We start from the raw sequence: 21,854 nt of genomic DNA, 5'->3' as shown, positions 1-21,854 counted from the left end.
GTATGATGCAACTAGGTAATAATTACGAAGCCAAGCAACCACTAACTGACAGCGAGCACTGTCGGACAGAACAATACAAACTGACAAATTCGGACTCGACCACGGACATAAACTCTAATTCAAATCTGAATACATTCCAGACTTCACTTACCCAATATTGGCCTATCCAGCGGCCTGAAGGGCATCCACAGCACCAGCAACTCCATTCGGCGAAGCAGCAGCCGACGGCATCCACCACGCCCTTATTTGGGCATCAGCAGCAGCCGCAAAATCCGCAGCCTCTCCTATGGGAGCAGCAGAACCAGCAGCAAAGGTCAATAGGAGCCTCCAGTGCCGCCTATGGATACCAGGAGCAGTCGCAAAATCCTCAGTCAGTGCTATGGGGACAGCCGAGCATGCAGCAACAGCCGACGGCATCCACCACGCCCTTATTTGGGCACCTGCAACGCCCGCTAAATCCGCAGCCTGTCCTTATGGGGCAGCAAGCACAGCAGCGATGGTTGATAGGAGCCTCCTATGGCCACCAGCAACGCCCGCTAAATCTGCAGCCTGTCCTGCGAGAACAGCCGAACGTGCAACAGCAGCCGACGGCAGCCGCCACGCCCACCTACGGGCACATGCACAAGCTGCAAATTGCACAAACTGTACCTGAGTACAGGCAGACACAACAGCATCAGTCGACGGCGTCCTCACTGGACTCCCTTGACACTAAAAAGCAGCCCCTTATTGATCATCCAGTCCTTAAGGGGCAGCAGCTTCTCCAGCAATGGGACATTGTGGTCAAAACGGCCTCCCTTGGCCAGACGCAGCGACTCCAAATTGAGCAGAATGCCCAGCCGGACACGCATCTGCACAACACGCACCGCACGACGGTGGTCACTACGGCAAATAAATGCCACCAAATCCAGCTGAAAATGGCACAAACTGCCAAATTGGAGCGGCGACGAAGATGCAGGCGTAGGATGACTACCCAGAGGCCATCTATCCAGCCCAGCAGACGCCGTACCTGCAATAAAAACAGAAAAGTTAAAAAATGCAAATTGCAAAAAATGCCATGTATCCACTTACCTGCACAAATGGACCAGCGAATGCGTCAGCGGCCTGCTCAGCACACACGGAAGCCGGCGAAACGTCATCCACTCGACGCCGAGTGGCCAGACACAGCGCCACCCGTACGTGCAAAAATGATGCAGCGCAGGCTGCATATCACTCCGCCCTCGGGCAAAAACAGGCGCGATAACACGGCGATCCGCTATCCATGGATCCTGGGTGTGTGGATGGTGTTGCTCATTGCCAGTCATCCGCTCCAGCAGCTGAAGTCATGCCCTTCCATAGCGATGCAACTTCCAGCAGATGTAGCGGCAGCCATCACGCAATGCAAATTGCAAATTTATGCGACAATAAGCCGGCCAGGTACCAGGTGGAGGCCAATTGTCCACCGCAAGGCCAGAGGCAGGCGGCCAGCGCATCGTAAGGCGGTGCGATATAAAATAAATTAATCAATTAGATTATTTAGCCATAAAATTGTTAAAATTTAAATTTTTGTCCACTCACATGTACTTAGCGTGCCCAATTGATACTTATGTTATTCTTGCCATTCACACGACAGCATTGCCAGCTGATCGTGCAGAAATTTCCCCCAGCGAACTGACCTACGACAATAATGTTAATCGAACAGAGTCTGTTATGTTATGTTATGTCCAAATGTAGGTCAGTCGAGATTAAATGTTAAATGTATCTCCCCCGTCATGTCGCTCTCCACCTTGCAAACTGGAGATCGTTGCATAGTTTTAAGTGCTCCCATAAATGTTCTAAAATTTCTGTTTGCAAAACTATATGTAGAAATGAGCAACAATAAAAATCTCTCTGTGGCGGTCGTGGCGAGCGGACGTGTTTGCGGACAGCGCCCGGTCGGCCAACCAGACGAACAACTAAAAAAAAACTTTTACAAGTGTCTTTATTTCTGCCAGTAAATTAAAATTAAATTAAATAAAATAAAATAAATAAAATAAAATGCTTGTGCCAAACAATTTAAATAATAAAGTTTAAACAAATAAACTGCCAATCAGCATTTTTAAATGCTAAAAATAAATTCAAAAAAAAAAAATTTAAATAAAAGCCACAATGGAGAGAAAAAGTCAAAAACTAATAAAATAAAGTATTCTAACAAATTAAATACGGCCAATCAGCATTTTTAAATGCTAAACAATAAAATAAAATAAATAAATAAAATTAAATATATAAAACCTAACTTGTGTGCTGTATATATACTTATATATAGCAGAGCAGCAACATATTGTTAATTCTATTAACAAAAGAAGCCATCACAGACGAGATACCTGACGACAGCGAGGGAAAAACTACGCCAAAGAACTTATAAATATATACATAATGATATGTACATAAGGCAAAAAGGGCAAGTACATAGACAAGTAAATAAGGAAAAAAATGCGCGAAAAGGCGGCGTCCAAGCCGGCGGCCATTGCTGCATCCAAAGCTACAAAAGCTATAGCCCCCCCCCATACCCCGGCACCTGTTGCTGAAAATGTCGCCATTGGCGCACCAATACAGCTGCAGCTGCAGCATCAGCAGCAGCAGCTTACAGCTCAACACCAGCAACGGCACCAGCTACCCAAGCAGCAGCAACAACATCAACGCCAGCTGAAACGGAGAAAGCCGAAGCCGAAGCACAAGAGAGCGCCAATGCTCTCTACGGCTCAGTCGCTGTCGGCGCTTGCGTCGGCAGAAGCGCCAATCGAGCGTTTGAGTGTCGGCAGCAGAGCGGCATCGAACACGAGCAAATTCAGCAGCAGCAGCAGCTATGAACGTAGTGAGAGCGATCATGGCAACATGTTCGTCTCGAGCTGCGAACAAAATGTTGAGAGCGACAGTATGGGGCTACAGCAACATGTTGTTAGAGCGCAAGTTCATAGCAACATGCTTGCTGATAGCCCAACCAATTCTGACTCAGAAATTATCTGTGTCACACATAGCCAGGAAATGGAGGAAATTAATAAAAATAATGCCGATGCTGCTCCATCGGCTAGCCAATTAATTCCTAATAATTATGCGGGAATGATGCCAGCTGAAATTATGCAAGTTTCAGAAAATGAACTAGAGGCGAGTGGGCAACAATCGCTGCCAATAAATGAGGATATGTTGGGTACTAGAATCTGTGGATCACCCAAAGCCAATACGGTCATTAAACGACCTATTAAGCGCAAATTCTCACCAACTATGCCAGCGAATAAGAGTGACAAGCGTGCACTATTATTAGCATACGCTGAGTATATTACGAACGCAGACAGTGTCAGGGATACTCCTTCGTATTCTGATTTCTTTAAATCAAATACAGCCAATAAAGTATCCGACAATCTGTCAAGCGACAATAATATACCAGCAGCCAAAGCTAGAAAGAGCACGCAGTCAAATAATGGCACGAATGTTGGCAAAACTAACAATGCTACATTCGTTGCTAACGACAACAACAACGAGGACAGTGATGACATTGACATCATGGAAGTTGAAGATGAGGCAACAGATTGCAATCCAAATATGATCTCTGGTCAGACAATGCAGCTGAATCTAGCTCAACGGGTCAAGGTGCCCACCATATACCTGCCCAATATTGATGATATTCAAAGAATTATCAAAGATATCTCAAATAATGTGGGTGCTAATAAGTTTGCTACTAAAAGTACGCAGACAGGTGGTGTGAGAGTGCAATGTGCGGACATTGAGGCATACAATGCAACAATTGCGTTGCTTGATGCCTCTAATGTTCACCGGCACACCCATCAAATGCGCAATGAGCGCGGATTTAGAATCATTATTCGCCATTTACACCACACTACTCCATGCGACTGGGTACGCATAGAATTGCGAAGAATGGGGCATGAGGTTAGGTATGTGGGCGTGATAAAACAACGCTTCACTGCCAAACCGATCAATACGTTCGAAATTGAGCTAGTGAAAAACGAGAACAACACTAAGATACTGGAACTGAAACAACTTGGCAGCCAGGAAATCAAAGTGGAGAGGCAGCGGAAGCGCACTGATCCTGTTCAGTGCCACCGTTGCCAGGCATACGGGCATAGTAAAAACTATTGCCGACGACCATTTGTATGCCTTAAATGCGGACAAGGACACCCGACCACGACATGCTCCAAGACAAGAGGCGAGCCTTCAAAGTGCGCCAATTGTCAGGGCCAGCATGTAGCCAATTATAAAGGCTGCAAAGCTTTTAAAGATGAGCGAGCTAGGCTATCAGCAAACCGGGCACGAGTCATGCCCATCCAGCACGAGCACAAGCAGCCATCAGTCAATAAGCGTCAACATGGAACGCAAAACGTGGTGTCCAACCAGGACCGTGAACAACATCAGCAGCAGAAGAACCAGAAGATGCAAAGCAACATTGCCAACTCGACGATGACTTATAGTCAGGTGACCAGCGGGCGAGTCAATACTGGTCGGATGCATAATCCGGCCATGCAACACCTCCTAAAGTTCCAGAAGAAACTTCAGATGGAACAAGAGGAAGAGCGCCAGAAAAATCAATCGGGAGCAGCGAATGCTTCAAACACAACAGGCGCTAGTCATCATCAGCAGCAGCAGCAGCAAAAGCAACAGAAAAATAAGCAACGGCAACAAAAAGAAAGCCAAGAGCCGGTCAATAATGCAGCCATTGATGCTTTAAATAGCAACATGGCTGCAATTATGCAAATGACCACGAAATTGGACCAAGTAGTTGAACTACTTTTGAAAATAGTGGCCAAAAATAAAATTAATGCATATCCTGCAACCAAATTGCACGGAACAGCCACTAGGACGCTAGCTAGTTTAACGGCTAGTAGCTCCTCAGACGCCAATGATACTCGAAATGAGTAATACAAGAGACACTATGATAAACGGCCAGCGAGTGAGGGAGTACACAAAAAACTCTCGGAACAAACAAACAGTCACTAATTTAGAAACAGGCAGAGCCGCAACCTATCCCTTAAAACAAGGTAATCGGCTACCTGCGTTTAACTTTGCAAACATCGGCAATTATGCCAATGATCAACAACTGGCTATCGGCCAGCCCACTAATAAGGCGAATATTAAAAAACGCTATCTAGAATATACAGAATCTATCGACGAAATAAACAATCATATATATAATGATATGCAAGCAGCCTTGGAGTTTGAATTTAATTTCAACTCTGAGGATGCAATCGAATTTTTAAATGAATTATTTACTCATAATCAACATGATACTCCCCCACGCAGCCGTAGCCAAAAAGGCAAATCATATGTCAAACAATATAGAGGGCACACGCTGCTACGCGCACCTATAGCGCGTAGTAAAAATAAATATAGCGTGCCCAAAACTAATTGGCAGTCTACTCAGGTGTCCAACTTAGAATGGACACCAAAAGATAACAAAGTTCAACTACCAACTACTCAGCAGACACTCATGCACAATGTGCAACAAAATCAACTGACTGATGACCTAGAAATTGACAATCTGCAGCCAGCTGACCCACTAGTCGAACATATCTTCAACGTCTTGGAGAAAAAACTTGTACGGGACGTAGATAATACGGACCCGCACGAAAAACTTATGCTTGAGAACCTGTTGCAGGGTATGATGCAACTAGGTAATAATTACGAAGCCAAGCAACCACTAACTGACAGCGAGCACTGTCGGACAGAACAATACAAACTGACAAATTCGGACTCGACCACGGACATAAACTCTAATTCAAATCTGAATACATTCCAGACTTCACTTACCCAATATTGGCCTATCCAGCGGCCTGAAGGGCATCCACAGCACCAGCAACTCCATTCGGCGAAACAGCAGCCGACGGCATCCACCACGCCCTTATTTGGGCACCAGCAGCAGCCGCAAAATCCGCAGCCTCTCCTATGGGAGCAGCAGAACCAGCAGCGATGGTCAATAGGAGCCTCCAGTGCCGCCTATGGTCACCAGCAGCAGCCGCAAAATCCGCAGCCTCCCCTATGGGAGCAGCAAGAACAGCAGCGATGGTCAATTGGAGCCTCCAGTGCCGCCTATGGTCACCAGCAGCAGCCGCAAAATCCGCAGCCTCTCCTATGGGAGCAGCAAGAACAGCAGCGATGGTCAATTGGAGCCTCCAGTGCCGCCTATGGTCACCAGCAGCAGCCGCAAAATCCTCAGTCCGTGCTATGGGGACAGCCGAGCATGCAGCAACAGCCGACGGCACCCACCACGCCCTCCTCTGGGCACCAGCAGCAGCCGCAAAATCTGCAGCCTCGTCTATGGGGGCAGCAAGCACAGCAGCGGTGGTCTATAGGAGCCTCCAATGCCTCCTATGGATACCAGCAGCAGCCGCAAAATCCTCAGTCCGTGCTATGGGGACAGCCGAGCATGCAGCAACAGCCGACGGCATCCACCACGCCCTCATTTGGGCACCAGCAGCAGCCGCAAAATCTGCAGCCTCGTCCATGGGAGCAGCAAGAACAGCAGCGATGGTCAATAGGAGCCTCCAGTGCCGCCTATGGTCACCAGCAGCAGCCGCAAAATCTGCAGCCCCTCCTATGGGAGCAGCAGAACCAGCAGCAAAGGTCAATACGAGCCTCCAGTGCCGCCTATGGACACCAGGAGCAGCCGCAAAATCCTCGGTCCGTCCTATGGGGACAGCTGAGCACGCAGCAACAGCCGACGGCATCCACCACGCCCTCATTTGGGCACCAGCAGCAGCCGCAAAATCTGCAGCCTCGTCTATGGGGGCAGCAAGCACAGCAGCGATGGTCAATAGGAGCCTCCAATGCCTCCTATGGTCACCAGCAACGCCCGCCAAATCTGCAGCCGAACGTGCAACAGCAGCCGACGACAGCCGCCACGCCCACCTACGGGCTCAAGCGCGAGCCTCAAAATGCACAATCTGTACCTGAGTACAGGCAGACACAACAGCATCAGTCGACGGCGTCCTCACTGGACTCCCTTGGCACTAAAAAGCAGCCCCTTATTGATCATCCAGTCCTTAAGGGGCAGCAGCTTCTCCAGCAATGGGACATTGTGGTCAAAACGGCCTCCCTTGGCCAGACGCAGCGACCCCAAATTGAGCAGAATGCCCAGCCGGACACGCAGCTGCACAACACGCACCAATTGACGGTGGTCACTACGGCAAATAAATGCCACCTAATCCAGCTGAAAATGGCACAAACTGCCAAATTGGAGCGGCGACGAAGATGCAGGCGAAGGATGACTACCCAGAGGCCATCTATCCAGCCCAGCAGACGCCGTACCTGCAATAAAAACAGAAATGTTAAAAAATGCAAATTGCAAAAAATGCCATTTATTCACTTACCTGCACAAATGGACCAGCGAATGCGTCAGCGGCCTGCTCAGCACACACGGAAGCCGGCGAAACGTCATCCACTCGACGCCGAGTGGCCAGACACAGCGCCACCCGTACGTGCAAAAATGATGCAGCGCAGGCTGCATATCACTCCGCCCTCGGGCAAAAACAGGCGCGATAACACGGCGATCCGCTATCCATGGATCCTGGGTGTGTGGATGGTGTTGCTCATTGCCAGTCACCCGCTCCAGCAGCTGAAGTTATGCCCTTCCAAAGCGATGCAACTTCCAGCAGATGTAGCGGCAGCCATCACGCAATGCAAATTGCAAATTTATGCGACAATAAGCCGGCCAGGTACCAGGTGGAGGCCAATTGTCCACCGCAAGGCCAGAGGCAGACGGCCAGCGCATCGTAAGGCGGTGCGATATAAAATAAATTAATTAATTAGATTATTTAGCCATAAAATTGTTACATTTAAAATTTTCAACTACTCACATGTACTTAGCGTGCCCAATTGATACTTATGTTATTCTTGCCATTCACACGACAGCATTGCCAGCTGATCGTGCATAAATTTCCCCCAGCGAACTGACCTACGACAATAATGTTAATCGAACAGAGTCTGTTATGTTATGTTATGTTTAAATGTAGGTCAGTCGAGATTAAATGTTAAATGTATCTCCCCCGTCATGTCCCTCTCCACCTTGCAAACTGGAGATCGTTGCATAGTTTTAAGTGCTCCCATAAATGTTCTAAAATTTCTGTTTGCAAAACTATATGTAGAAATGAGCAACAATAAAAATCTCTCTGTGGCGGTCGTGGCGAGCGGACGTGTTTGCGGACAGCGCCCGGTCGGCCAACCAGACGAACAACTAAAAAGTTTTACAAGTGCCTTTATTTCTGCCAGTAAATTAAAATTAAATTAAATAAAATAAAATAAATAAAATAAAATGCTTGTGCCAAACAATTTAAATAATAAAGTTTAAACAAATAAACTGCCAATCAGCATTTTTAAATGCTAAAAATAAACTAAAAAAAAAAAAAAAAAATTATTAAATTAAAGCCACAATGGAGAGAAAAAGTGAAAAACTAATAAAATCAAGTATTCTAACAAATTAAATACGGCCAATCAGCATTTTTAAATGCTAAACAATAAAATAAAATAAATAAATAAAACCAAATATATAAAACCTAACTTGTGTGCTGTATATATACTTATATACAGCAGAGCAGCAACATATTGTTAATACTATTAACAAAAGAAGCCATCACAGACGAGATACCTGACGACAGCGAGGGAAAACTACGCCAAAAAAAACTCATAAATATATACATAATGATATGTATATAAGGCAAAAAGGGCAAGTACATAGACAAGTAAATAAGGAAAAAAATGCGCGAAAAGGCGGCGTCCAAGCCGGCGGCCATTGCTGCATCCAAAGCTACAAAAGCTATAGCCCCCCCCCATACCCCGGCACCTGTTGCTGAAAATGTCGCCATTGGCGCACCAATACAGCTGCAGCTGCAGCATCAGCAGCAGCAGCTTACAGCTCAACACCAGCAACGGCACCAGCTACCCAAGCAGCAGCAACAACACCAACACCAGCTGAAACGGAGAAAGCCGAAGCCGAAGCACAAGAGAGCGCCAATGCTCTCTACGGCTCAGTCGCTGTCGGCGCTTGCGTCGGCAGAAGCGCCAATCGAGCGTTTGAGTGTCGGCAGCAGAGCGGCATCGAACACGAGCAAATTCAGCAGCAGCAGCAGCTATGAACGTAGTGAGAGCGATCATGGCAACATGTTCGTCTCGAGCTGCGAACAAAATGTTGAGAGCGACAGTATGGGGCTACAGCAACATGTTGTTAGAGCGCAAGTTCATAGCAACATGCTTGCTGATAGCCCAATCAATTCTGACTCAGAAATTATCTGTGTCACATATAGCCAGGAAATGGAGGAAATTAATAAAAATAATGCCGATGCTACTCCATCGGCTAGTCAATTAATTCCTAATAATTATGCGGGAATGATGCCAGCTGAAATTATGCAAGTTTCAGAAAATGAACTGGAGGCGAGTGGGCAACAATCGCTGCCAATAAATGAGGATATGTTGGGTACTAGAATCTGTGGATCACCCAAAGCCAATACGGTCATTAAACGACCTATTAAGCGCAAAATTTCACCAACTATGCCAGCGAATAAGAGTGACAAGCGTGCACTATTATTAGCATACGCTGAGTATATTACGAACGCAGACAGTGTCAGGGATACTCCTTCGTATTCTGATTTCTTTAAATCAAATACAGCCAATAAAGTATCCGACAATCTGTCAAGCGACAATAATATACCAGCAGCTAAAGCTAGAAAGAGCACGCAGACAAATAATGGCACGAATGTTGGCAAAACTAACAATGCTACATTCGTTGCTAACGACAACAACAACGAGGACAGTGATGACATTGACATCATGGAAGTTGAAGATGAGGCAACAGATTGCAATCCAAATATGATCTCTGGTCAGACAATGCAGCTGAATCTAGCTCAACGGGTCAAGGTGCCCACCATATACCTGCCCAATATTGATGATATTCAAAGAATTATCAAAGATATCTCAAATAATGTGGGTGCTAATAAGTTTGCTACTAAAAGTACGCAGACAGGTGGTGTGAGAGTGCAATGTGCGGACATTGAGGCATACAATGCAACAATTGCGTTGCTTGATGCCTCTAATGTTCACCGGCACACCCATCAAATGCGCAATGAGCGCGGATTTAGAATCATTATTCGCCATTTACACCACACTACTCCATGCGACTGGGTACGCATGGAATTGCGAAGATTGGGGCATGAGGTTAGGTATGTGGGCGTGATAAAACAACGCTTCACTGCCAAACCGATCAATACGTTCGAAATTGAGCTAGTGAAAAACGAGAACAACACTAAGATACTGGAACTGAAACAACTTGGCAGCCAGGAAATCAAAGTGGAGAGGCAGCGGAAGCGCACTGATCCTGTTCAGTGCCACCGTTGCCAGGCATACGGGCATAGTAAAAACTATTGCCGACGACCATTTGTATGCCTTAAATGCGGACAAGGACACCCGACCACGACATGCTCCAAGACAAGAGGAGCGCCTCCAAAGTGCGCCAATTGTCAGGGCCAGCATGTAGCCAATTATAAAGGCTGCAAAGCTTTTAAAGATGAGCGAGCTAGGCTATCAGCAAACCGGGCACGAGTCATGCCCATCCAGCACGAGCGCAAGCAGCCATCAGTCAATAAGCGTCAACATGGAACGCAAAACGTGGTGTCCAACCAGGACCGTGAACAACATCAGCAGCAGAAGAACCAGAAGATGCAAAGCAACATTGCCAACTCGACGATGACTTATAGTCAGGTGACCAGCGGGCGAGTCAATACTGGTCGGATGCATAATCCGGCCATGCAACACCTACTCAAGTTCCAGAAGAAGCTTCAGATGGAACAAGAGGAAGAGCGCCAGAAAAATCAAACAGGAGCAGCGAATGCTTCAAACACAACAGGCGCTAGACATCACCAGCAGCATCAGCAGCAGCAAAAGCAACAGAAAAATAAGCAACGGCAACAAAAAGAAAGCCAAGTGCCGGTCAATAATGCAGCCATTGATGCTTTAAATAGCAACATGGCTGCAATTATGCAAATGACCACGAAATTGGACCAAGTAGTTGAACTACTTTTGAAAATAGTGGCCAAAAATAAAATTAATGCATATCCTGCAACCAAATTGCACGGAACAGCCACTAGGACGCTAGCTAGTTTAACGGCTAGTAGCTCCTCAGACGCCAATGATACTCGAAATGAGTAAAAAAAGTAATATGCTGAGATACGGCCATAGAGTGAAGGAGATTACAACAAACTCTCGAAACATACAATTCATTAAAAATTCAGAATATAGCAGATTTACTCCAAATCGGATAACTGCATTCAATATTGATAAAATCAGCGAAAAATTCATATACTCAAAAATGGCTTTCAGCCGTACTATAGATAAGGCGACTATAATAAAATGCCTATTATCGGACCCAGAAGCTATCTGTTTACTAAGCAAATGCGTCAGTCATGACATTCAAGCAGCCTTGGAAAGCTATTTTAATTTTAGCACCAAGGATGCTATCGAAACTACAAATTACTTACTAGAGTATTCTACTGAATATGTTTCTCCTCCACTCAGCCGTAGCCAAAAAGGCAACTCAAATGCTAAATATTACAGAGGGCACACGCTGCTACGCGCATCAATAGCGCGTAGTAAAAACAAACACAGCGTGCCCAAAAATTCCAAGCATGTTACTCAGATGGATAACTTAGAGTTGCCATCTGAAAATAATTCAAAAGTAGTACAATTACCTTTTACCCAACAGACATCAATGCACTCTGTGCAACACAAACTGCTGACTGACAAAGTACCGCAGCCACCAACACTTACTCACCTCAAACAGACAATAACAAACAAACTGACAACACTGGACACAAACACGGACTGTTATAATATACAAAATTTTATTAAATTGCAGAACAATCCCACTAGAGATCAGCCCACTCCGCCGCCTACATGGCAGCAGCAGAAGCATCTCCAACTCCAATACATATGCCAGCCCATGCACCGGGCTCAGCATCAGCAGCATAAGCAGCTCTCTGCTGAGCATAATATGAGCATCGGGCTGCAACATCATCCACTAGTCCAGCAAACTGCCATCTGGGGGCATCAGAACCAGCAACAGTGGTCGACATTGGCCAAAAATGACCAGAAATTGCAGCAGCCTGACCTTTGGGGACACCAGCTGCAGCGACAATGGTCTATGGTGGCCCAAACGGACTCCATGGGCCAACAGAAGAATCAGCCAATACAGCTGCACCAATACATAGTCGTGCAGCCTCAAAAAAATCGATTGACGGTCACCAAGACAGCCTCTACAGACTGTCAGCCATATCCGCCAATCCAACTGCACGCCTACGTACCAGAGCAGCTACAGAAGCTATGGTCGACGGTGGACATACCGGATTCATTTGGCCAGCAACAGCAGCTACAAACACAATTGCCTCACCTGCAGCCTTCTCCAATGGAGCAACAGCTCCCGCAGCTACAGCCGATGGCATCCATCATGCCCTCCTCTGGGCACCAGCAGCAGCCGCTAAATCCGCAGCCTCTCCTATGGGGGCAGCAGAACCAGCAGCGCTGGTCAATAGGAGCCTCCAGTGCCGCCTATGGTCACCAGCAGCAGCTGCATAATCCGCAGCCTCGTCTATGGGGGCAGCAGAACCAGCAGCGATGGTCAACTGGAGCCTCCAGTGCCGCCTATGGACACCAGGAGCAGCTGCAAAATCCTCGGTCCGTCCTATGGGGACAGCTGAGCACGCAGCAACAGCCGACGGCATCCACCACGCCCTCATCTGGGCACCAGCAGCAGCCGCAAAATCTGCAGCCTCGTCTATGGGGGCAGCAAGCACAGCAGCGATGGTCAATAGGAGCCTCCAATGCCTCCTATGGTCACCAGCAACGCCCGCCAAATCTGCAGCCGAACGTGCAACAGCAGCCGACGGCAGCCGCCACGCCCACCTTCGGGCTCAAGCACGAGGCTCAAAATGCACAATCTGTACCTGAGTACAGGCAGACACAACAGCATCAGTCGACGGCGTCTTCACTGGACTCCCTTGGCACTAAAAAGCAGCCCCTTATTGATCATCCAGTCCTTAAGGGGCAGCAGCTTCTCCAGCAATGGGACATTGTGGTCAAAACGGCCTCCCTTGGCCAGACGCAGCGACTCCAAATTGAGCAGAATGCCCAGCCGGGCATGCATCTGCACAACACGCACCGCACGACGGTGGTCACTACGGCAAATAAATGCCACCAAATCCAGCTGAAAATGGCACAAACTGCCAAATTGGAGCGGCGACGAAGATGCAGGCGTAGGATGACTACCCAGACGCCATCTATCCAGCCCAGCAGACGCCGTACCTGCAATAAAAACAGAAATGTTAAAAAATGCAAATTCCAAAAAATGCCATGTATCCACTTACCTGCACAAATGGACCAGCGAACGCGTCAGCGGCCTGCTCAGCACAAACGGAAGCCGGCGAAACGTCATCCACTCGACGCCGAGTGGCCAGACACAGCGCCACCCGTACGTGCAAAAATGATGCAGCGCAGGCTGCATATCACTCCGCCCTCGGGCAAAAACAGGCGCGATAACACGGCGATCCGCTATCCATGCATCCTGGGTGTGTGGATGGTGTTGCTCATTGCCAGTCATCCGCTCCAGCAGCTGAAGTCATGCCCTTCCATAGCGATGCAACTTCCAGCAGATGTAGCGGCAGCCATCACGCAATGCAAATTGCAAATTTATGCGACAATAAGCCGGCCAGGTACCAGGTGGAGGCCAATTGTCCACCGCAAGGCCAGAGGCAGGCGGCCAGCGCATCGTAAGGCGGTGCGATATAAAATAAATTAATCAATTAGATTATTTAGCCATAAAATTGTTAAAATTTAAATTTTTGTCCACTCACATGTACTTAGCGTGCCCAATTGATACTTATGTTATTCTTGCCATTCACACGACAGCATTGCCAGCTGATCGTGCAGAAATTTCCCCCAGCGAACTGACCTACGACAATAATGTTAATCGAACAGAGTCTGTTATGTTATGTTATGTCCAAATGTAGGTCAGTCGAGATTAAATGTTAAATGTATCTCCCCCGTCATGTCGCTCTCCACCTTGCAAACTGGAGATCGTTGCATAGTTTTAAGTGCTCCCATAAATGTTCTAAAATTTCTGTTTGCAAAACTATATGTAGAAATGAGCAACAATAAAAACCTCTCTGTGGCGGTCGTGGCGAGCGGACGTGTTTGCGGACAGCGCCCGGTCGGCCAACCAGACGAACAACTAAAAAGTTTTACAAGTGCCTTTATTTCTGCCAGTAAATTAAAATTAAATTAAATAAAATAAAATAAATAAAATAAAATGCTTGTGCCAAACAATTTAAATAATAAAGTTTAAACAAATAAACTGCCAATCAGCATTTTTAAATGCTAAAAATAAATTCAAAAAAAAAAAAATTTAAATAAAAGCCACAATGGAGAGAAAAAGTCAAAAACTAATAAAATAAAGTATTCTAACAAATTAAATACGGCCAATCAGCATTTTTAAATGCTAAACAATAAAATAAAATAAATAAATAAAATTAAATATATAAAACCTAACTTGTGTGCTGTATATATACTTATATACAGCAGAGCAGCAACATATTGTTAATTCTATTAACAAAAGAAGCCATCACAGACGAGATACCTGACGACAGCGAGGGAAAACTACGCCAAAAAAAAACTCATAAATATATACATAATGATATGTATATAAGGCAAAAAGGGCAAGTACATAGACAAGTAAATAAGGAAAAAAATGCGCGAAAAGGCGGCGTCCAAGCCGGCGGCCATTGCTGCATCCAAAGCTACAAAAGCTATAGCCCCCCCCCATACCCCGGCACCTGTTGCTGAAAATGTCGCCATTGGCGCACCAATACAGCTGCAGCTGCAGCATCAGCAGCAGCAGCTTACAGCTCAACACCAGCAACGGCACCAGCTACCCAAGCAGCAGCAACAACATCAACGCCAGCTGAAACGGAGAAAGCCGAAGCCGAAGCACAAGAGAGCGCCAATGCTCTCTACGGCTCAGTCGCTGTCGGCGCTTGCGTCGGCAGAAGCGCCAATCGAGCGTTTGAGTGTCGGCAGCAGAGCGGCATCGAACACGAGCAAATTCAGCAGCAGCAGCAGCTATGAACGTAGTGAGAGCGATCATGGCAACATGTTCGTCTCGAGCTGCGAACAAAATGTTGAGAGCGACAGTATGGGGCTACAGCAACATGTTGTTAGAGCGCAAGTTCATAGCAACATGCTTGCTGATAGCCCAACCAATTCTGACTCAGAAATTATCTGTGTCACACATAGCCAGGAAATGGAGGAAATTAATAAAAATAATGCCGATGCTGCTCCATCGGCTAGCCAATTAATTCCTAATAATTATGCGGGAATGATGCCAGCTGAAATTATGCAAGTTTCAGAAAATGAACTAGAGGCGAGTGGGCAACAATCGCTGCCAATAAATGAGGATATGTTGGGTACTAGAATCTGTGGATCACCCAAAGCCAATACGGTCATTAAACGACCTATTAAGCGCAAATTCTCACCAACTATGCCAGCGAATAAGAGTGACAAGCGTGCACTATTATTAGCATACGCTGAGTATATTACGAACGCAGACAGTGTCAGGGATACTCCTTCGTATTCTGATTTCTTTAAATCAAATACAGCCAATAAAGTATCCGACAATCTGTCAAGCGACAATAATATACCAGCAGCCAAAGCTAGAAAGAGCACGCAGTCAAATAATGGCACGAATGTTGGCAAAACTAACAATGCTACATTCGTTGCTAACGACAACAACAACGAGGACAGTGATGACATTGACATCATGGAAGTTGAAGATGAGGCAACAGATTGCAATCCAAATATGATCTCTGGTCAGACAATGCAGCTGAATCTAGCTCAACGGGTCAAGGTGCCCACCATATACCTGCCCAATATTGATGATATTCAAAGAATTATCAAAGATATCTCAAATAATGTGGGTGCTAATAAGTTTGCTACTAAAAGTACGCAGACAGGTGGTGTGAGAGTGCAATGTGCGGACATTGAGGCATACAATGCAACAATTGCGTTGCTTGATGCCTCTAATGTTCACCGGCACACCCATCAAATGCGCAATGAGCGCGGATTTAGAATCATTATTCGCCATTTACACCACACTACTCCATGCGACTGGGTACGCATAGAATTGCGAAGAATGGGGCATGAGGTTAGGTATGTGGGCGTGATAAAACAACGCTTCACTGCCAAACCGATCAATACGTTCGAAATTGAGCTAGTGAAAAACTGAGAACAACACTAAGATACTGGAACTGAAACAACTTGGCAGCCAGGAAATCAAAGTGGAGAGGCAGCGGAAGCGCACTGATCCTGTTCAGTGCCACCGTTGCCAGGCATACGGGCATAGTAAAAACTATTGCCGACGACCATTTGTATGCCTTAAATGCGGACAAGGACACCCGACCACGACATGCTCCAAGACAAGAGGCGAGCCTTCAAAGTGCGCCAATTGTCAGGGCCAGCATGTAGCCAATTATAAAGGCTGCAAAGCTTTTAAAGATGAGCGAGCTAGGCTATCAGCAAACCGGGCACGAGTCATGCCCATCCAGCACGAGCACAAGCAGCCATCAGTCAATAAGCGTCAACATGGAACGCAAAACGTGGTGTCCAACCAGGACCGTGAACAACATCAGCAGCAGAAGAACCAGAAGATGCAAAGCAACATTGCCAACTCGACGATGACTTATAGTCAGGTGACCAGCGGGCGAGTCAATACTGGTCGGATGCATAATCCGGCCATGCAACACCTCCTAAAGTCCCAGAAGAAACTTCAGATGGAACAAGAGGAAGAGCGCCAGAAAAATCAATCGGGAGCAGCGAATGCTTCAAACACAACAGGCGCTAGTCATCATCAGCAGCAGCAGCAGCAAAAGCAACAGAAAAATAAGCAACGGCAACAAAAAGAAAGCCAAGAGCCGGTCAATAATGCAGCCATTGATGCTTTAAATAGCAACATGGCTGCAATTATGCAAATGACCACGAAATTGGACCAAGTAGTTGAACTACTTTTGAAAATAGTGGCCAAAAATAAAATTAATGCATATCCTGCAACCAAATTGCACGGAACAGCCACTAGGACGCTAGCTAGTTTAACGGCTAGTAGCTCCTCAGACGCCAATGATACTCGAAATGAGTAATACAAGAGACACTATGATAAACGGCCAGCGAGTGAGGGAGTACACAAAAAACTCTCGGAACAAACAAACAGTCACTAATTTAGAAACAGGCAGAGCCGCAACCTATCCCTTAAAACAAGGTAATCGGCTACCTGCGTTTAACTTTGCAAACATCGGCAATTATGCCAATGATCAACAACTGGCTATCGGCCAGCCCACTAATAAGGCGAATATTAAAAAACGCTATCTAGAATATACAGAATCTATCGACGAAATAAACAATCATATATATAATGATATGCAAGCAGCCTTGGAGTTTGAATTTAATTTCAACTCTGAGGATGCAATCGAATTTTTAAATGAATTATTTACTCATAATCAACATGATACTCCCCCACGCAGCCGTAGCCAAAAAGGCAAATCATATGTCAAACAATATAGAGGGCACACGCTGCTACGCGCACCTATAGCGCGTAGTAAAAATAAATATAGCGTGCCCAAAACTAATTGGCAGTCTACTCAGGTGTCCAACTTAGAATGGACACCAAAAGATAACAAAGTTCAACTACCAACTACTCAACAGACACTCATGCACAATGTGCAACAAAATCAACTGACTGATGACCTAGAAATTGACAATCTGCAGCCAGCTGACCCACTAGTCGAACATATCTTCAACGTCTTGGAGAAAAAACTTGTACGGGACGTAGATAATACGGACCCGCACGAAAAACTTATGCTTGAGAACCTGTTGCAGGGTATGATGCAACTAGGTAATAATTACGAAGCCAAGCAACCACTAACTGACAGCGAGCACTGTCGGACAGAACAATACAAACTGACAAATTCGGACTCGACCACGGACATAAACTCTAATTCAAATCTGAATACATTCCAGACTTCACTTACCCAATATTGGCCTATCCAGCGGCCTGAAGGGCATCCACAGCACCAGCAACTCCATTCGGCGAAACAGCAGCCGACGGCATCCACCACGCCCTTATTTGGGCACCAGCAGCAGCCGCAAAATCCGCAGCCTCTCCTATGGGAGCAGCAGAACCAGCAGCGATGGTCAATAGGAGCCTCCAGTGCCGCCTATGGTCACCAGCAGCAGCCGCAAAATCCGCAGCCTCCCCTATGGGAGCAGCAAGAACAGCAGCGATGGTCAATTGGAGCCTCCAGTGCCGCCTATGGTCACCAGCAGCAGCCGCAAAATCCGCAGCCTCTCCTATGGGAGCAGCAAGAACAGCAGCGATGGTCAATTGGAGCCTCCAGTGCCGCCTATGGTCACCAGCAGCAGCCGCAAAATCCTCAGTCCGTGCTATGGGGACAGCCGAGCATGCAGCAACAGCCGACGGCACCCACCACGCCCTCCTCTGGGCACCAGCAGCAGCCGCAAAATCTGCAGCCTCGTCTATGGGGGCAGCAAGCACAGCAGCGGTGGTCTATAGGAGCCTCCAATGCCTCCTATGGATACCAGCAGCAGCCGCAAAATCCTCAGTCCGTGCTATGGGGACAGCCGAGCATGCAGCAACAGCCGACGGCATCCACCACGCCCTCATTTGGGCACCAGCAGCAGCCGCAAAATCTGCAGCCTCGTCCATGGGAGCAGCAAGAACAGCAGCGATGGTCAATAGGAGCCTCCAGTGCCGCCTATGGTCACCAGCAGCAGCCGCAAAATCTGCAGCCCCTCCTATGGGAGCAGCAGAAGCCAGCAGCAAAGGTCAATACGAGCCTCCAGTGCCGCCTATGGACACCAGGAGCAGCCGCAAAATCCTCGGTCCGTCCTATGGGGACAGCTGAGCACGCAGCAACAGCCGACGGCATCCACCACGCCCTCATTTGGGCACCAGCAGCAGCCGCAAAATCTGCAGCCTCGTCTATGGGGGCAGCAAGCACAGCAGCGATGGTCAATAGGAGCCTCCAATGCCTCCTATGGTCACCAGCAACGCCCGCCAAATCTGCAGCCGAACGTGCAACAGCAGCCGACGACAGCCGCCACGCCCACCTACGGGCTCAAGCGCGAGCCTCAAAATGCACAATCTGTACCTGAGTACAGGCAGACACAACAGCATCAGTCGACGGCGTCCTCACTGGACTCCCTTGGCACTAAAAAGCAGCCCCTTATTGATCATCCAGTCCTTAAGGGGCAGCAGCTTCTCCAGCAATGGGACATTGTGGTCAAAACGGCCTCCCTTGGCCAGACGCAGCGACCCCAAATTGAGCAGAATGCCCAGCCGGACACGCAGCTGCACAACACGCACCAATTGACGGTGGTCACTACGGCAAATAAATGCCACCTAATCCAGCTGAAAATGGCACAAACTGCCAAATTGGAGCGGCGACGAAGATGCAGGCGAAGGATGACTACCCAGAGGCCATCTATCCAGCCCAGCAGACGCCGTACCTGCAATAAAAACAGAAATGTTAAAAAATGCAAATTGCAAAAAATGCCATTTATTCACTTACCTGCACAAATGGACCAGCGAATGCGTCAGCGGCCTGCTCAGCACACACGGAAGCCGGCGAAACGTCATCCACTCGACGCCGAGTGGCCAGACACAGCGCCACCCGTACGTGCAAAAATGATGCAGCGCAGGCTGCATATCACTCCGCCCTCGGGCAAAAACAGGCGCGATAACACGGCGATCCGCTATCCATGGATCCTGGGTGTGTGGATGGTGTTGCTCATTGCCAGTCACCCGCTCCAGCAGCTGAAGTTATGCCCTTCCAAAGCGATGCAACTTCCAGCAGATTGTAGCGGCAGCCATCACGCAATGCAAATTGCAAATTTATGCGACAATAAGCCGGCCAGGTACCAGGTGGAGGCCAATTGTCCACCGCAAGGCCAGAGGCAGACGGCCAGCGCATCGTAAGGCGGTGCGATATAAAATAAATTAATTAATTAGATTATTTAGCCATAAAATTGTTACATTTAAAATTTTCAACTACTCACATGTACTTAGCGTGCCCAATTGATACTTATGTTATTCTTGCCATTCACACGACAGCATTGCCAGCTGATCGTGCATAAATTTCCCCCAGCGAACTGACCTACGACAATAATGTTAATCGAACAGAGTCTGTTATGTTATGTTATGTTTAAATGTAGGTCAGTCGAGATTAAATGTTAAATGTATCTCCCCCGTCATGTCCCTCTCCACCTTGCAAACTGGAGATCGTTGCATAGTTTTAAGTGCTCCCATAAATGTTCTAAAATTTCTGTTTGCAAAACTATATGTAGAAATGAGCAACAATAAAAATCTCTCTGTGGCGGTCGTGGCGAGCGGACGTGTTTGCGGACAGCGCCCGGTCGGCCAACCAGACGAACAACTAAAAAGTTTTACAAGTGCCTTTATTTCTGCCAGTAAATTAAAATTAAATTAAATAAAATAAAATAAATAAAATAAAATGCTTGTGCCAAACAATTTAAATAATAAAGTTTAAACAAATAAACTGCCAATCAGCATTTTTAAATGCTAAAAATAAATCTAAAAAAAAAAAAAAAATATTAAATAAAGCCACAATGGAGAGAAAAAGTGAAAAACTAATAAAATCAAGTATTCTAACAAATTAAATACGGCCAATCAGCATTTTTAAATGCTAAACAATAAAATAAAATAAATAAATAAAACCAAATATATAAAACCTAACTTGTGTGCTGTATATATACTTATATATAGCAGAGCAGCAACATATTGTTAATATCTATTAACAAAAGAAGCCATCACAGACGAGATACCTGACGACAGCGAGGGAAACTACGCCAAAAAACTCATAAATATATACATAATGATATGTACATAAGGCAAAAAGGGCAAGTACATAGACAAGTAAATAAGGAAAACAATGCGCGAAAAGGCGGCGTCCAAGCCGGCGGCCATTGCTGCATCCAAAGCTACAAAAGCTATAGCCCCCCCCCATACCCCGGCACCTGTTGCTGAAAATGTCGCCATTGGCGCACCAATACAGCTGCAGCTGCAGCATCAGCAGCAGCAGCTTACAGCTCAACACCAGCCACGGCACCAGCTACCCAAGCAGCAGCAACAACACCAAACCAGCTGAAACGGAAGAAAGCCGAAGCCGAAGCACAAGAGAGCGCCAATGCTCTCTACGGCTCAGTCGCGTCGCGCTTGCGTCGGCAGAGAGCGCCAATCGAGCGTTTTGAGTGTCGGCAGCAGAGCGGCATCGAACACGAGCAAATTCAGCAGCAGCAGCAGCTATGAACGTAGTGAGAGCGATCATGGCAACATGTTCGTCTCGAGCTGCGAACAAAATGTTGAGAGCGACAGTATGGGGCTACAGCAACATGTTGTAGAGCGCAAGTTCATAGCAACATGCTTGCTGATAGCCCAATCAATTCTGACTCAGGAAATTATCTGTGTCACATATAGCCAGGAATGGAGGAAATTAATAAAAATAATGCCGATGCTCTCCATCGGCTAGTCAATTAATTCCTAATAATTATGCGGGAATGATGCCAGCTGAAATTATGCAAGTTTCAGAAATGAACTGGAGGCGAGTGGGCAACAATCGCTGCCATAAATGAGGATATGTTGGGTACTAGAATCTGTGGATCACCCAAAGCCAATACGGTCATTAAACGACCTATTAAGCGCAAATTTCACCAACTATGCCAGCGAATAAGAGTGACAAGCGTGCACTATTATTAGCATACGCTGAGTA

The 21,854-nt window shown here is 46.7% G+C and overlaps 2 protein-coding genes across 2 annotated transcripts in view; both read left to right on the top strand.

The window, feature by feature from the left end:
• LOC138911751 (uncharacterized) overlaps positions 1 to 18,104 on the top strand; it is a 49,920-nt gene extending 31,816 nt beyond the window's left edge. Inside the window, exons 26-40 of the mRNA XM_070211133.1 lie at positions 141 to 875; positions 2,572 to 2,890; positions 3,356 to 3,669; positions 4,300 to 4,743; positions 6,107 to 6,370; positions 6,533 to 7,141; positions 8,842 to 9,160; positions 9,626 to 9,939; positions 10,570 to 11,016; positions 11,867 to 13,177; positions 14,873 to 15,191; positions 15,657 to 15,970; positions 16,602 to 17,045; positions 17,752 to 17,926; positions 18,067 to 18,104. Coding sequence (XP_070067234.1) covers positions 141 to 875; positions 2,572 to 2,890; positions 3,356 to 3,669; positions 4,300 to 4,743; positions 6,107 to 6,370; positions 6,533 to 7,141; positions 8,842 to 9,160; positions 9,626 to 9,939; positions 10,570 to 11,016; positions 11,867 to 13,177; positions 14,873 to 15,191; positions 15,657 to 15,970; positions 16,602 to 17,045; positions 17,752 to 17,926; positions 18,067 to 18,104 — 6,366 coding nt within the window. The remainder of the gene's footprint in view (positions 1 to 140; positions 876 to 2,571; positions 2,891 to 3,355; positions 3,670 to 4,299; positions 4,744 to 6,106; positions 6,371 to 6,532; positions 7,142 to 8,841; positions 9,161 to 9,625; positions 9,940 to 10,569; positions 11,017 to 11,866; positions 13,178 to 14,872; positions 15,192 to 15,656; positions 15,971 to 16,601; positions 17,046 to 17,751; positions 17,927 to 18,066) is intronic.
• A 719-nt stretch (positions 18,105 to 18,823) lies between these two features.
• On the top strand, positions 18,824 to 19,444 carry LOC138911750 (uncharacterized; the record flags this gene model as incomplete). Its single annotated transcript, XM_070211132.1, has 1 exon — positions 18,824 to 19,444. A coding segment is annotated over exon 1 (621 nt), but the record flags the coding sequence as incomplete, so codon positions are not given.
• Positions 19,445 to 21,854: the final 2,410 nt, after the last annotated feature.

This window comes from Drosophila virilis, unplaced genomic scaffold (genome assembly GCF_030788295.1).
Source record: "Drosophila virilis strain 15010-1051.87 unplaced genomic scaffold, Dvir_AGI_RSII-ME tig00002570, whole genome shotgun sequence".
In the NCBI taxonomy this organism is placed as follows: domain Eukaryota; kingdom Metazoa; phylum Arthropoda; class Insecta; order Diptera; family Drosophilidae; genus Drosophila; species Drosophila virilis.
This window is presented reverse-complemented; position numbering and strand designations above follow the sequence as displayed.